This window comes from Eulemur rufifrons, chromosome 28 (genome assembly GCF_041146395.1).
Source record: "Eulemur rufifrons isolate Redbay chromosome 28, OSU_ERuf_1, whole genome shotgun sequence".
NCBI lineage: Eukaryota > Metazoa > Chordata > Mammalia > Primates > Lemuridae > Eulemur > Eulemur rufifrons.
Genome location: NC_091010.1, coordinates 69,385,001 through 69,400,846, shown reverse-complemented (window position 1 = coordinate 69,400,846; position 15,846 = coordinate 69,385,001). Strand labels below are relative to the sequence as shown.

General features: G+C 54.8%; 1 protein-coding gene across 12 annotated transcripts in view; it reads left to right on the top strand.

Moving 5' to 3' along the window:
• EBF3 (EBF transcription factor 3) overlaps window positions 1-15,846 on the top strand; it is a 120,912-nt gene that overhangs the window by 86,960 nt on the left and 18,106 nt on the right. For 10 of the 12 annotated variants that reach the window (XM_069461188.1, XM_069461186.1, XM_069461182.1 and 7 more), the window contains 2 exons: window positions 2,289-2,419; window positions 2,920-3,046. In XM_069461188.1, coding sequence (XP_069317289.1) covers window positions 2,289-2,419; window positions 2,920-3,046 — 258 coding nt within the window. Of the gene's footprint in view, window positions 1-2,285; window positions 2,420-2,919; window positions 3,047-15,846 lie in introns of all 12 variants that reach the window. The other 2 variants (XM_069461183.1, XM_069461180.1) reach the window with 1 other exon arrangement.

Below are 15,846 nucleotides of genomic sequence, written 5' to 3'. Positions count from 1 at the left end.
AATTCATTTTGCTATGGTTCCCACTGAACACATGTTCCCTCTCTATATGTGCATTGAAATGCATGCAAATGCGGGCAGAAGGAAGATGGCTATCGGCCGCGAGGAGGCCGAGGCAGGCCCGGCTTTCTTTCCGCCGAGCAGCACCGCACATTCCGAGGTGATGTGGCTTTCCACTGGGCCACAGCTGCCAGATAGCAATCTCTCGTGCACGCAGGAGATCCTGGATTCTTTTTTTCTTTTCTCACCTCCAAAGTAAATTTGTTTACTGTAATTTTTTTTTTTTTTTGTGAATTATTTGCCATAATTGGCTGTGCTGATGAAGGTCACCCCCTCGGAGGAGACTTGTCAGTCTTTAGAGAGCTGATCCTTTTCAAATGCTCTCCATGCAATTAAGAAAAGCAAATGTCATTCGGAAGCCTCAGAAATGAAAATTTGTATGAACTTATTAGCATGAAGTCAACAGCGCTAGTTAAGGGCAGGTTCCCAGTGTGTGCTTTGTGCCTCTGCTGCGGAGGGAGATGCGCGTGGAATGAGCAAATATAACCCCCGCTAGTCCAACATTAAAGCAAACAAAGGAAGGTGGCATGTCGGCGGTGTGCTAAACAACAATAGCTAATGGTGATTAACTAGACAGAGTCTGCAAAGTGCTGCCTCTGACCCGTCAGGGAAACCGTGGCACGCAGGCTTCCGGAAAACTCCCGCTTATGAAGACGTGCGACCAGCTCTGACCCAGAGTCTAAAAAGATGATTTATCTGAAGCCGAGCTATGCGGGGGCTCAAATAAGATGAACAACCTAATAAGGCCCCGAGATGTCCTTTGGAGGGCTCCTGTCTGCCGCTCAGAGCCGTGCGGGTGCGGAGCCAGGAGCTGGGGTGGCGTGGTTAAGCCACTTCTTGTTTATCAAGCTTAGTGACTACTTTTTTGGACAAATATCCCCTAAGGTTGTCGTGAGCGATGGAAGAGCACCAAACTGTCGAGGGTGCCCCTGGGGCCCGGGGTCAGGTTCCTCGAGTGCGGCTTACCTTCACAACCCGCCCCCACCCCAGCGAAGCCAGGAGGAAGGAGGGCTGGCACCCCGGGGTCCCAGGGCTGGACGTGGGGGTCCCTGCTCTCTCGGAGGACTGAGGCCCCGGGTGTGACTGTGCCCAGACATGAGCAGGGGGACCTGGCGCGTCCTGGGGCACGGTCATCCATCCCATGGGCCCGCACAGCCTGTTCTTTGTAGTTCACCCAAAAGGTAGAGCAGGCCTGCGGGTCCCGGGGACAGTGCCTCGCCCGGGCAGGCGCCCTGCAGGTGAGAGAGGCCAGAGCCTTTCACTGTGGTGGGCAAGCGGGCGTCGCAGGGGCACCTCCTTTGCAGGGGAGCTGTGCCCAAGAGGCCATCAAAGGCAGTTACAAAGGTCCGCCAGCACCATGTAAAGGAAGAGCTGATCAAAGCCCAGAACAAAGCCGGCCTCCGCGAGGCCTGCAGCCTCCAGCCCCAGCCTGGCCTCCCTGCCCAGGGCTGCTGAGAGCCCTGCTGGGCCTCCCGCCTGCCCTGCTCCCCAGGCTGTGGCCTCTGGGCCCCTCCCCCACCGTCCTTCTGCCGTCTGCGTGCCCCCAGCAGGGCCGCCTGGCGGGTGCAGCGCCATCGTAATAACTCATGCAAATGTGCGGGCTCCCGAGACAAAGGGAGGTCAGGCCAGTGGCTGGGGATTCCTGTCGACAAACAATGTTAGATGTAAAATGTGTACCTTTGACAAAAGTATTAATATAGTGCTTTTGATTTTTTTTTTCCTGATGAAAAGTGAAAAGTAGTAATTGTGGAGTGACAGAGGAAAATGAAGTTTTGAACCAAAAGGCAAAGTTCGCGGATGAAAAAACCCAACCCAATTAGCTGCTTATGAGGAATCGAAATGCAGGGCGTTTGCTCTTCCATCTCCTTCAACAACCTTTTGATTGACTCTGCTTAGATCTGCACGGCAAGGCAGATAAATCGACACGCCACATGCGTGTGATGCTTAATCATTTGTAATAGTCATATTTGCCCTGACACATAATTTGCTATTTCAAGCCATTTTTTTCTTGCTCACTAGTATTCCGCAGCTCGGCCTTTGCTTTATAAAACATTTAATAGTTTGCTTTAAACACATCAACATGCTGATCTACGATTGCCCTTTGTGCGCCGCCTGGAGGAGCGGCCGCATGCCTCTCTTCCCGCTGCGGCCGGTGGCCCGGCATGGCGGCGGGACGGGCTCTAAGTCGGCGGGACGGGCTCTAAGTCGTGTTCTCTGTCTTGTGTGAGCAGCCACTCCCTGCATCAAGGCCATCAGTCCCAGTGAAGGCTGGACCACGGGGGGCGCCACCGTGATCATAATCGGAGACAACTTCTTTGACGGCCTCCAGGTTGTGTTCGGCACCATGTTGGTGTGGAGCGAGGTAAGCCTCCGACGCCGGCCCGCCGGGCACAGCGGCCGTTGGCGCAAGGGGTTCGGACGAGCTGTCAATAGTGTATCGACACGGGGCACCCTGTGGCAGGTCCCCTTTAACGGGCAGTTGGCCTGCGTCTCCCGTGGTGGGTGTAGGATGCCCCCGCCCCACGACCCTTGGGTTCAAAACCTGCGGTTGGAGGCCCCCACCCAGTCCCCTGGAACAATTAGTGCCAGAATCACTAGAAGCGGGTTTGGGGAAACATGTGGTGGCAATTTTCATATGAATGATGCCCTGTGGCCTTTCCTGCAAACTCAAACCCAGGATCATTTGCAGACGTTTGTCTTAAGGAGCACTGTAGGTCCCGAGTCTCTGGGTGACAGCTAGGAGGGAGCATTCCGAGACGATGGTCCAATTTGCGCTCATTTTGGTAATTATATCCAACTGGCAAGTGTCCGCCTCTCACGGCCAGCGTGGCTGAGCGCCTGTTCACTGTGTGGCTTTTGTAGCTGATAACGCCCCACGCCATCCGAGTGCAGACCCCGCCGAGGCACATTCCTGGAGTCGTCGAAGTCACCCTCTCCTACAAATCCAAGCAGTTCTGCAAAGGTGCTCCTGGCCGCTTTGTCTACACCGGTGAGTTCACGTTTCCAACTTCCACGGGAAAGCGGGGATGCCTCGTCCCATGGGAGACGCTTGTGAGGGCACCTTACGACCGTGGGGACAGGTGCGGGGTTCTGTGGGGAGGATGGGCAAGGATGCTCGGCCCACAGGCTGAGATCAGTCAGATGCATGGTTTCCACATCTTCGTCTGAGATGGCGCATGATGCCATGCACGGGTGGAGCCCCCACGGCCGGGTGGCCCTGGGCATCCCCCACCCCCGGCTGTGGGCCTGAGCCTTCTCACCTGTAACAGTGGGTGGGGGGTTGTCAGTAACCACGGTAACCCCAGCGTCCATTGGCACAGTTGCTGGTGTGCCTGGCCCCGTGCCTCTGCCCTGTGACACTACTACTGCTCAGTCACACAGGCAGAGGCTCAGCGAGGTGATGAAGCCACCAGCCCAGGCCACGCAGCCAGTAAACTTGATGTAAGCCCGCTCTGCCTTGCTCCAACCTGGGGTCTTACACCCTACCTGACACGTCTTCTTAAAGATCTGTGTTCGTCGTGGGTGCAGGGCACACTCCTGCCAGCAGGAAGGCTGACCTGTTCAGGGGCCGTGCTTGGTGTCTTGAAGGTGTCCTGTGAGATGCTCTGTCCACACGAGTGCTTTGTTAGCATGGCTCCTTTGAGATTGCTCTCGAGAAGCACCACAGATAAACTTCAGCTCAAGGCATGTCTGCATTTTGATTTCTAATCTTAGCCAACTCCAAAAGCTGTGATATTAGAGAAGTTTTTTTGTTTTGTTTTTGAGACAGTCTTGCTTCATTTCCCTGGCTAGAATGCAGTGGTGTCGTTGTAGCTCACGGTAACCTCCAACTCCTGGACTCAAGCGATCCTCCTGCCTCAGCCTCCCGAGTAGCTGGGACCACAGGCGCCACCACGTCTGGCTAATTTTTTTCTGTTTTTGGTAGAGACAGGGGTCTCACTGTTGCTCAGGCTGCTTTCCAACTCCTGACCAAGCGATCCTCCCTCCTCAGCCTCCCAGGGTGCTAGGATCATTGAGAAGTGTTTTTAAGGATGGACAGCACCTGCTGGCACCCAGTGAAGGTGAAGGGACGGGTACTTGTTAAATATTTGTGGCCTCAACCTGTGTGCGAGTGAGTGGGTGGCCGAATCGTGGGGTCCTGGGTGGCCCAGGGTCCACAGTGGAAGTCAGGACTGGGAGCGTGCTCTGTCACCTCCTGAAGGGTGATCGTTGTGATGCGGTCCTCTCCTCCATCTGGCAAGTGGGTGACATGGAGGATGTTGGGGTCTCTTCTGCTTCGAGGTTCAAAGAGGTATCGGGAGTCATTCAACCTCTTCTCTTTTAGGAAGGACTGCATGAGTAGGAAAGGCACAATGTCAGTCCTCCCGCGGCCCGCTGACCAGCAGGCCTGGTGTCACCTTAGGTGTGCGCCTGGCTGGGTCCTCAGGGCCTGGCTGCTGTCCCTCCACACAGCCATGGTGGGAGGATGGTACCTGCCCGCCGCCAGGGGCTGCTTTCAAACCCATGGCACCAGCACACAAAGAACCAGGGGCCCAGAAGTGCCAAAAGACTGCAGGGAAGGGGGCGTAGAAAAAGCTGCTGGGGCTTCACGGCCACTTCTGGGGCCTGGATTTCTTGGTTCCCTTGTAAGATCAGAGATCAAGGGAGGGCGGCTCCCAGTGTATTAAAAGATAACGACGAGTCACAAAGCGTCATAACAATTGGGGTGTTTTTTAAACACTTACCTACTTCAGCAAGTAAGTGCTTTCGCCGTGCAGCGAAAGTCCAGCCACCGTGGGTGCCAGGCCCCTGGGAGAGACGAGAAGTAGGAATCCCGCCGTGGGCCCGGGGGCCTCTCTGGGGCCCTTGCTATGGGCCGTGTTCGTGTGTGAGCTGCAGCCATGCCTGTGCACGTTTCAACACGCCACTCCTGTTAACCGTGGGACTTGCACGTCCCTGAGTCTCTGGCCCGTAAACCTCCGGCTGTAGGGGCAGCGGGCCCTGCGCAAAGACCCGGGGTTTGCAGACAGACCCCACTCTGCTCCGCCGGGTGTTGGCTGTGAGACCTGGGCACGTGCTTCTCACTCCTCTGAGTCCCGCTTCCCCTCGGCGCCCCCCATAGGGTGTTGGTGAGGATCAGCGTGCGGTGTCTGAACTGTGGCGGGCACTCAGTAAGTGGCACTTCCTGTAGGAAGTCGGTCAAGTCAAGCTTCCGTCGGGGTCCACAGGAATGCTGGGAGAGTCCTGAGCTCCTTGGCGGTGGGGACGTTTGTCATCTGCTCACGAGCTGCGCGCTGGCACCTGTGCTGCAGTGGGCACGTGTCAGGGATGGGCTCCCGCATGGGCTCCCACGTCTGCCATGTGGTCCCGGTTTGTGGCACCAAAGTGAGCAGGTGTCTGCGTGTGACAAGACCGACTGCCTCTGCATGGCAGTGGGTGAATAGTCACTTGTTCTCATGTTGGACCATCCTGGCCGGACTCTGGCAAATGCTCTCAGTGGATCCTTGCGCGAGTTCAGATCTTTACGCACACAGGCTTTTCGGTGGGGAAGTCTGCATGGTTGCTGTTAGCGTGAGACTTTTTTTTTTTTTTTTTTTAGAAGAAACATGGCAGCTTCCTTCCCTACCGTGCCTGCTGTCTGCCGAGGATGCCGTGCCCAGTGCCGCAGAGACAGGCCCTGGGTGGAGCGTGTGTAGACAGCCTGGTGTGGAGGGTGGGAGGGGCTGCCTGCCACTGGCTGGCAGGTGTCACGTGGCAGAGGCCTGCAGTGGCAGCGTCCCCCAGTGCCCAGCTCTCCCAGGCCTTGCCTTCACTGCCCTGGGGCCAGTGGGGTGAGGGTCGGCTCTCTCTGCGGCCCCTGGCCCTCTGCTCAGGTAGGATGACTTCCTTGGCCAGAGGTGTCCTCTCCAGATGTCTGGGTGTCCCCTCTCCTTCCCCGCAGGAAGCAGCGTCCCCCTGAGTTAGTTCCACCTACCACCCAGCCTGCCCCGACACCCACCTCTCCCTTCTGCAGTGGACATGGTGTCCTCGCTAAGGCAGCCTGGGCTTCGCAGGCACAAGTGCAGGCCCTGGCCCCCAGGGCTGTGGGGTTTCTTCTGCCCAGATGTCCCCCCGAGTGGGTTTGCAGGGGAGCTCTTCAGGGAGCTCAGCTTTCTGAGCTGGTGGCTAATTTATTGCCTGCCCCACACCCGCCATCGTGGGGAATATACATTTCAAAGGTGATGTAAGGGGAGCGGAGGAAAGGTGGGGTCATAACCTGTCTGACCTGGAAGCTTCTGTCTGATTTGCATTGCCCCGAAATTGATGGGGACAATGAGGTAATCACCGGGAACCGCGCTCCCTGCTGAAAGCTGAGCCAGCCCCGCTAGATGTTGGGAGGTGGGCACCGTCCCTGGGGCGTCTGGTTCCCATCAGCGTCCCCCGCCCTGGGGGCTGTGGGACACCCTCACATTTAACCTTCCCTGCGTGAGGCCGGCTTGGGGCCGCCAGGCTGCGGGATAATGAACCTGTGCTCAGAGGAGGGGGCCGCCTGCCACCCTCCGGGGGCTGGGAGGGACTCTGCGAAAGGCCTAAATGGTCTGTTTACAGTGATCTGAGAAACACCAGATTGTCCAGAGCCAGACCCTATTAGTCAACCCAGAGTGGCCCTCGCCTTGCCCCGCGCGGGAGGGGCCGCAGGCGGGCCCCATCCATCCAGGCCGTGCCTGCTGCTCTCCGCTCCTATAAAGACACAATTACCTTGGGAGGCTGTGGCAGTTCAGTTGATTAGCACGGTGAATTAAAAGAATGAGTCACAAATGACATGTCCAGCGCTTCCATACTGGTTCTTTGTATTCCCCAAGTGCCTCACCCCTGTTGTAAGAAGGTCAAAAATTAGAGAGAGAGAACAATTTTCAAGCGGCTAGCACTTAGGAGCAGAATTAACAATCACTCTGTATGTAATTGCCAGTTAATAGTAAATTGCCTTCTAGACTGTAAAATGCAATATAAACTGGTGGGCACCTAAAATTAAATTAATGAGATATTTGCTGCATTTAAAAGTGAATAGTGCAAATTAATAACTGAGTACAATGCTTGTTTTAATATTTGTCTAATAGTGTACCATTTGCTTGTTTAATAATAATTAAAATAGTCCAGAATTATCCTACCTGAGAAACAGCGTTGGCAAATCACGAAGTTTCGCGTTCGTAATTCCACCAGTGGAAACACATCAAATTGTTAAGAGTAATAAAAGAAATTATTTTTTAATTAGAATATAAGCATTACAGTGTTATTTGATTAAGACAGATTGGAATTTGTATGCTTCTAATTGAAATTATGTTATCGCGAAAACTTTTACGGATGCGTTTGCAGGTGTGAACATTATGGCACCAGCGTGTGTGTCACTGTTGCCTTACGGTGTCCGTTTGGCGGGATGATTTCCTACTAAGCAGAAGAACTGAGGAGCTGGAGGTGGCTTGACTTGCAGCAGAGTTCACGGGCACCAGGGACGCGGCTGGGGGCCCTGGCTGTTGACCTCGTGCACCCGGTGTTTGACAGACCCACTGAGTTTTAGAGATTTCTTTTGCTCCATTAGTGAAATTATTATAAATTACTGGGAGTCAACATGTCGTCTGCGACAGACCGAACCCACTTACTGAACCAGAGACTGGCAGTTGGTAGCAAAGGCATCCAGAGTGGGCTCCGGCGCTCTTGCAGCCCAGTGCCTGGGCAGCTCCCAGATCTGTGACTCATTCACTAACCGGGAACATAAAAATGATGATTTTCTGCACAGAGACGTGCATTCAATTTCAGCCTTGTGAAATCATCACTCAACCAGTAATTGCTAACAGTTTGTGTTCTTTCTGATATAGCATTTGTGTTTTTCTTTCGTAAAAAAGTCAGATGGTGCCTGAAACTGGTGACGTGTCAAGGGGGTGCCGTGCTGCTGTCCGAGGGCTGTCCTGGCTCCGCGGGGTGATGGTTTTCCCACCACTGAACCCCACTTCACTTCACCCAGTGAAAGCACACGTTTCTGAAGTGTCCTGAAGCCCTGTATGTGCATTCAGACGCGGTTCTGTTGACACTGGGGTCGGTACTGCCCTGTGAGCCCAGCCAGCGCCAGCCACCTGTCTCCCGGGCCGGTGCTTCTCACACAAATGACTCGTGTTCACAGAGCAAATGACTCCTAATTGCCACCCACAAATCATACTGTTTTTACTATGCTAAACACTAATGCCTTCCTTAAGTGTAAACCACCCAATTATTTCAGTTATAAAATTTTACCCACAGACATGGACATGGTGAGAAACACATGCTTTCGTCATGGGTCCTAGAGTTTGGGGAAACTTCAGCCCAGTTCACTAGGTGACTATCTCCTGGCCCGGCCGGCGAGGCCCAGCGGCTCGTGGCTGCTGCCTGTCCGTTGCTGTCTTTGGCAGGCACTGCTGTGCCACCCTGGCTCCACCGGTTCAAACTTGACAGCTGAGTTTGTCCACGGTGTCGGAGGAAGTCTGTGTCCCACCATCGCTCCCAGGGAGCCCCCGGAGAGTAGACACCTTTAGACACCTTTGCTTCTATTCAAGTTGATTACATGGGACAATAGCTCAGTCTGCATTTTCGGCTCAGGCTGGCTCTAGACCTGCCCAGAACGGGGGTAATTCCCAGGTGGTGCGCGACTCTGACAACACACTTCTCCCAGCCTGACGCCACCTTTGCTTTAGTCATTGTCTGATGTGGACGGCAAAGGGTGGGTTTTTTGCATTGGCTGAAGTGCTGTGTATCCCTGCCTCAGCCCCCTTCACCTAGGAGTGGGCACCCGCTGCCATCGCTGGGGTCAGTTTCAGGGGTCCCCAGGGCCCCTTAGGCAGAGCTGCAAAGGACCAGGAGCAGGGGTTGCCACCCAGTGTCCTCCCCACGGTCTCGGCACAGCATCAGACCCACAGCGATCAGTTAAGCTGCCAGCATGCTAAGTGGGTGCTGCGGTGAGATTCGATAACGCGTCCCTTTAAGGAGCGGGGCCGCGAGGGCTCCCAGGGTCATTGCTGTCCCCTCTTTCCTGTCTCGGAGGAGGCCAGGAGAATGAGACACACCGTTTGTGCTATTGCACAAGTAGACTATTTGTCCTAATCAGTGACACCCATTTACTAGAATTGCTTAAAATGAACTATACCTCATACAGAATCGCACATTTAGAGAGTTCCATTCATCATCTGAAAATTGAGGGCTAGTAAACTTTTCTGCTCCTCCAGTGGGATCGTAGGCATGCATCAAAATGTTAAAAATGATTGGTGAGAGGGAGCTGTCACCCATTTATCAAGGAAAAGAACATTATTTGCTAATTTCCCAACCAGGCTGGTGACAGGGTGCTCCGTCTTTAGACCCACGGTGACCAGCATGGCCTTTTTGTTATTAGTACAAGTCAAGCGCTTTTGGGCTGTTGCTAACAAGACACATTTGTCTGTCATCAGAGGGGGCTTTGGTTGCTTTCCAAGTGGCTGTGACCAAGTCTGCTCCCTGCACCCCGATTGGCCGCAGTTGTCGGGGCCACGCTCACCCAGGAGGAGAAAGGAACTGATAAATCACAAAGTTTCCATGTCAAGGTGAAGGTATTGACTCTTCAGCACCAAACCTGACAAAACGTAGCAGACAGGAGACGGCCATTCATCTTCCCCAAAGGACAAAAGGGTCGTCGGGTTTCACTTAGTGACTGTGGGGATGTGGGCGGCGGAGGCAGACCCGGCCTGCTTCCCCCGGAGCCTGGCACGGGCAGGTGCGCTGGTCCTGCTTCCTCACCCACCCCGTGGTGGCGCTTTGGGAGCCCCAGGGAGGATGGTCGCAGGTAGAAAAGGGTCGCACTTGGGATCTTTGGGTTTTGGCTGGGAAGGAGGCACTTCTGCACACGGCCTGGAAGGGTCCGGGAGATGGTGGGGGTGGGGGAAGTGAGCAAAAGAGCGTCCCAAAACATAGCAAAAGGCAGGTGACCGACTGAAGTGCAGGGTAAAGCCGGGTGGGCAAGGTGTGGCGTTTCAACCGCACACGTCACTCTGGCGGCAACGCCCACGGCCAACTGCAGAGGCCGTGGGAAGCGTTGGGCTGTCGTCCTGGTTGGGAACCCTGAACGGAAGCGTGCGGTTCTTTCGGCGCCAGAGGGGGACGAGCAGATGCTCTGTGGTCCTAGAGGAACAGGAATGGGAACCAGACGCTGCTGCCGCCGCTGACTCAGGAGTCACTGGCTACACCCGCCTCCCACCCGATCCATTTGGTGGACGTCCGGCCACACTGCTGGCCCGCGGTTGGGAACCGGCGGAGAGCACGTTTCGCTCCCGCGTGTGCGTCGCCGGCTGGGTTGGTGATGCCACTGGAGCTGAGGCCGCGCGTGGCTTCGTGAGAGGCCGTTGTTTCTGGAAGGTCTTGAGACCTCCATGCTCACACCTGTGCAGGCTGGGGCTCGGGTCACAGACGCGTGGCCTGGAAAGAAGTGCTGCCGCAAAATTGTCGTTTGAATCAGTTGGGCCTTTTTTATTTATTGTAGAAAATGCAAAATGAGTAAGATCTAGCTTCTCTTAGAATGGTTTTTAAATAGAACAACCACAACAAAATGGGAAGCCATTAGTCAGGGTTGTGGACTGTTTGCTACACTAAAAAACAAAATAGAAGTTTTTGGATGCTCTTAATGGAATAATGGCTTCGTGAGGGACTTGAGTGCACGTGGAGGCGGCGTGTGCTCTAGAAGACTCAGCGCAGAGCGTGTGAAACTTTTAATACGGAAGCTCCCGTGGAGACAGTGGTCTGCTGCAGACCTTGGTGAGCACTGGTGTGAATCTTCTGGGGACAGTTTCTTCAAGGTACAGCGTGGCGTGGGCTGTCTTCTCCCTCCAGACTCTCCTCTCTCCCTCTCCTTCTGAGACGACCCCCTCACGTCTTCCACACGGGAACCTCATGGCCTGACACGCGAGCCCTGGAGCCACCTCAGGTGGGGCCATTGCAGGCATCCAACAGCCACTGGGGAGTCCGAAAGTCAGAACCCGGGGGGCTGGGTTTGGGGGATTCTGCCAGACTCCGTCTCCATCTTGTCACCTCCTTTTGTCTTCCGAGGAGAAGGTCCTTGAGGGGACTGTCCCTTCCGGCCCTTCTTGTCTCTGAGATCGGTAGGGGCCGTGGTCTGTGGTCCCGCGTCCTTGCTGCCCTCGTGAACCTGTGCACCCAGGCTGGGGTCGGCCGGATGCTTGAGCAATAGCGGTCACCTCTGGTCCTGGTCTGGAAGACCAACTTGGTATTTTTTCTCACGGACTCGTTCCCAGTACAGAAACATCCCCCGTAACCTTTAGGTCCGTCAGCACTGAGCTTCCAGTCACCCAAGCCAAGGGCTGTGGCTCCCTCGTGACGAGGTGACACAGAGATCGCTCTACAGCATACTTGGCATCAGGCCGGGCGTGTCCCAAACTGGAGACTGCACATGTGCCATGTGTTAAAATGGCCATCATCTCAGAAGTGAGCCTTGTTTTAATACCTTGAAAGGGGATCAACGTGTCACTGCCAGATGCCGTACGGGGTATCAGGGCTGCAGCCTGGCAGGCTCCCGGCCTGCAGGAAGCTCACGCACGGACGTTCGGCAGTTACAAACCCAGGGACAGGGCCCGCGTGGTCTTCGCTGTGGCACGGGCTGGTGGACACCTGCCGCGTCCTGAGCCCCACGCCCGCCAGTGGGTTGCCACCTCTTGTCCTTACTCCCCAAATTCCACAACCATCTATGCTGCTCCTTTCCTGTGTGCTTGGAAAGTACCAACTTACTGGAATGATCTTTGAGATGAGAGTAGCGTCTCACCTTAAGGGTGTGATGTGGGACTGAAGGTTACTGTCCGTTGGCTGGGAATCTGCCCAGGCCTCGTGCCCACCTGGGCAGGTACTCGGCTGGGCACCATGGGTGATTCAGAGAGGCAGAGGGTCTTGCAGGTGCTCAGGGCGGGGGTGTGAGGGGTGGGTGACAGACCCTCGCCCGCTCGGCAGTGGGTTCCTCGCCAAGGCAAGCAACTGTCTCCATCGGGGCAGCGCTTGGCGAACGTCTGATGCAGAAGCCACATTTGCGGTACCGCTGACTCCAAGTCTTGTGGGAACGAAAGCAGATCTAGAAAAGAAGTTAATAAAATAATCGTAATGAAAAAGGTGCTAAGTCCTAGGAGAAGAGGAACAGCTCAGGTGATGTGGGATTTCGCGGGAGGGGGATCCCTAGAGAGGGTGCAGGCTGCACCCTGCATGTTCAGGGGTGCCGAGAGCGGGCTGGGCTGGGCAGTTAGAGGGAGTGGGCTGGGCAGTGGGCCGGGCAGTTAGAGGGAGTGGGCCAGGCAGTGGGCCGGGCAGTTAGAGGGAGCGGGCCGGGCAGTTAGAGGGAGCGGGCTGGGCAGTGGGCCGGGCAGTTAGAGGGAGCAGGCTGGGCAGTTAGAGGGAGTGGGCTGGACAGTGGGATGGCTGCCATGCAGCGAGGTCAGCTGAGGGCACAACCTGTGGTTTGGGGGCCCCTGTGTGGAAACTGTTTTCCACGAGACGTCATTCAGTGTGCTGCGTTCAGGGACTGCGCCGCGGGGATTCCAGCATTTGCGTTAGTCTTGGTGATGTCTTCAGGGCTCTGCCGTAGAACATTCCTTTTCTTCCTTACGTAACCTGAAAAACCAGGAGTTAAGGATGCCGCCATGGAGGGTGAAGGGTAGTCGTGTTGGGAAACCCGAGAGGGAGTCCCTGCCCGCCCCGGCCCGGCCCAGCCCGGCCGCCGGGCTCCGCCGCCTCCACCCGGCGTGGGCTCCGCGCTTTCCCCCGCGGCCAGAAGCACCGTTATCGCTGAGCAACACGCAGGCCCTGACAGGTATTTCCCTCAGCAGCGTATTCTGATTCAGATTAGAAATAGCAAAAACATTTCCTTTTTTCCAATATAATCCACATACGAAATTCACCCAAAGTGTACAGTTAAGTGGTTTTTAGCATATTCACAAAGCTGTGAAACCGTCAGTCTAGTTCAAGAACACTTTCATCACACAGAAAGAATACCTGTCACCTCCACTGCCCTCCCCTCCCCCCAGGCCCTGGCAGCCACAGATCTACTTCCCAACCCTGGTTTTGCCTGTCCTGGGCGTTTCGTACATGTGGACCCGCGCGGTGCACGGTCCTGTGTCCGCCGCCTTCTGTTCGCATGAGACATTTTCGTGGTGCACCCGCGTCCGCGTGCGAAGGAACATCGGTCCTTCGTACGGCTGAACCATATTCCCCGCGTGGATATGCCACGTTTTGTCTATTCATTCATCCGTGGGCGGGTGTTTGGATATTGTGAAAAACACGGCTGTGAACATTCATGAACGTGTTTTTGCGTGGGAACATGAGAAATGTTCCATTCGCTTTGGCTTCTCAAAATAAAAAATGCGATACCTTCCAGGTTGGCCAGGTATCTTCAGGAAACCGGCAGGCATCACTCAGCGCTTCTGAGCACCTACTGTGTGCCGTGCCCTGAACAGGGCAGGCATGTGGCAGTGGGTGACCTTCCTTCTACCTTCCAGGAGAGGGGCGGATGCTGGAACAGCGCATCAGTGGCTGGGACGTGCACCTGCAGGAGCGTGGCCGAGCCCCAGGCACAGGAAGAGGGCCTTCCTTTTGTCCCCAGCCGTAGGAGGGCCACTTCCAGCCTTGGGAGGAGGTTGAACTTCCAGAGCTCATTTTTCAGTTTACCTCTGCGGGGAGATTTTCCGCTGGTTTAAAGTGTGCAAATCCATTGCCTGGGTGTTCTCCACACGGCGTTCCGTTTCCCGCTCGGATTCTCAGACCTTCCTCCCCCCAAAAAGTCTCCGAGAGGCTCGACAACACAGGCGCACTTGAATTTTCTTTTTTAAGGAAAAGGAGAACATTAGATAGCATGTGATCTCTCGACTGTGTTGCGGGTGATGTTTCTCTCCCTTTTGTTTGCAGGCCCGTCAGTGCTTGGAGGTAGCGGCTAACGTGTTAGGATGGCCTTTGTAGGGTGTGCGAGGGCCACAGGACGGCCGGGGCATGCCCCAACCTCAGAGCCTCCGCCTTGGGGAGCCCCGTCTCTGGGCCCAGTGCTGTCTCAGAGGCGGGAAGGCGTCGAGAATTGGGGAGGAGAGGTGCGCCGCGTGCCTTGTTTTCCTAGCTGCCGGGCTGGGCTTCGTAGGTGTAGTTTTGCCGCGACTATAAAAGCTGTAATCCAGTGTATTCTTTGAGGTATGTAAACAGAATTGTTTGAATGCAATCCAGCAGTTGTCAGCAAGGGTATTATTTTGGTAACAAGGAAGATGAGCTGTCCCCCTTTCTGCGTTCGGTGTCACATCACAATGCCACCGTCGGCTGCCAGGCAGTGGTGAATGGAAGCTGGTCCCTGTGCACGAGGCCCGGCTGGGCTGCCTGCGTGAATGCCGGAGCAGCAGCCCCGACTCGGAGGCGGCGGCTCTGGACTCCCATTAGAAGTCAAGTGCTCTCGCGTCCTTAGAAGACTTGTCGATAGAAAATACCCTGCCGCTAGCAGGTCGGAGGGGATTCTGGAGTAGCTGGTGTGAGACCCAGACTGACCCTGGGTGGGTCTGCGCCGTCCCTGCTGGCGCCGGGGCCCCCATGGGTGGGAGCAGCCAGGGCACTAGAAAAGCCAAAGTCACATCTATGAGGGCACACCTAGGGTTAGCCTGGTGGCGTAGGAGGAGGTGACCTTAAGTCCCCGTTTGTCCCTGGGCCAAGCTGGGGGGCTGACTGGCCCCTGCAGGCAGCGCCCCAGGTGAGTGACGTGGAGGCTACACGGCCTCTGTGCTGTCCGTGCACACCACAATGCCCGGCTCGCCCTGCCGAGTTCTGTGATTGAAATTCATTGCCAAATTTATTGAGAAATTAATGAGAAAAGCTGCAAAGTATTGACTTTGAGAGGAAAACACAACTCATCTTGAATGAGGAGGAAAATGCAGCAATAATTTAGCCACTATTGATTTGGCCCTGTCCATGTATTGATCTTCATTTTACAATATTAATTTGCACCTGCAATCGGCTGCAAAGGGAACCGATTTCATTTCATGGCGGCGTTAATGTGCAAAGCATTAGGTGCTCTTAAGGAGTGGGGGTGCTACACGTATCGGGAAGGCAGATTTTTTTTTTCTATTTTTGCTTGTTACTGAAATAGACAAAAAATTAATTTTTTTGTCAGACAAAATATGAAAGCAAAAACCCATCTAAAACGGAGCCCTCCTCTCTGCTGCCCCGGCCGCTTTTCATCCACGCGCGGAGCCGTCAGCCGCCTGAAACTCCAGCCACCGCTCATCATCATGCCCGGATCAGTTCAAAGTTCATGAAATTTCTATGAGCATTGATCTCGCCCCATTGATTTTTTTTTGCAGCAGATCTTTGAAATTTTAATTTCCCGAGCATCTGAATTTCTTATAGATGAAATGCACTTGGAGGAGACAGTTGATGATAAAGTGGGGAACTTAGCATCATTTTAGAGCCTAAAAAAGGGAGAGAAAACAGGCGTTTGCAGACGGTGTGTGATGCTTTTGAGGTGGCGTGATGCCGTGCTGGTGGGGGCGGGATGTTGGGGGGGGGCTAAATATTAATTTTGTCTTCTGTGGCCACACATTTTTAATGCAACTTTTTATGCAGTCATTTCTGGGAGAAAAGCTATCTGGAGAACCAGCAGGACAGAGAACCATTCTTCACCGCGCAATCATTTGCTCACAGCGGTCTTTATCACCTGGTCAAGCTCACCTAGTTCCTTATCAGTGGGACATTTAATAACCTCAAGGTGATATAATTGCTATTGGCATTTTCCCCCCTCGGATTCAGCTGGTTAAT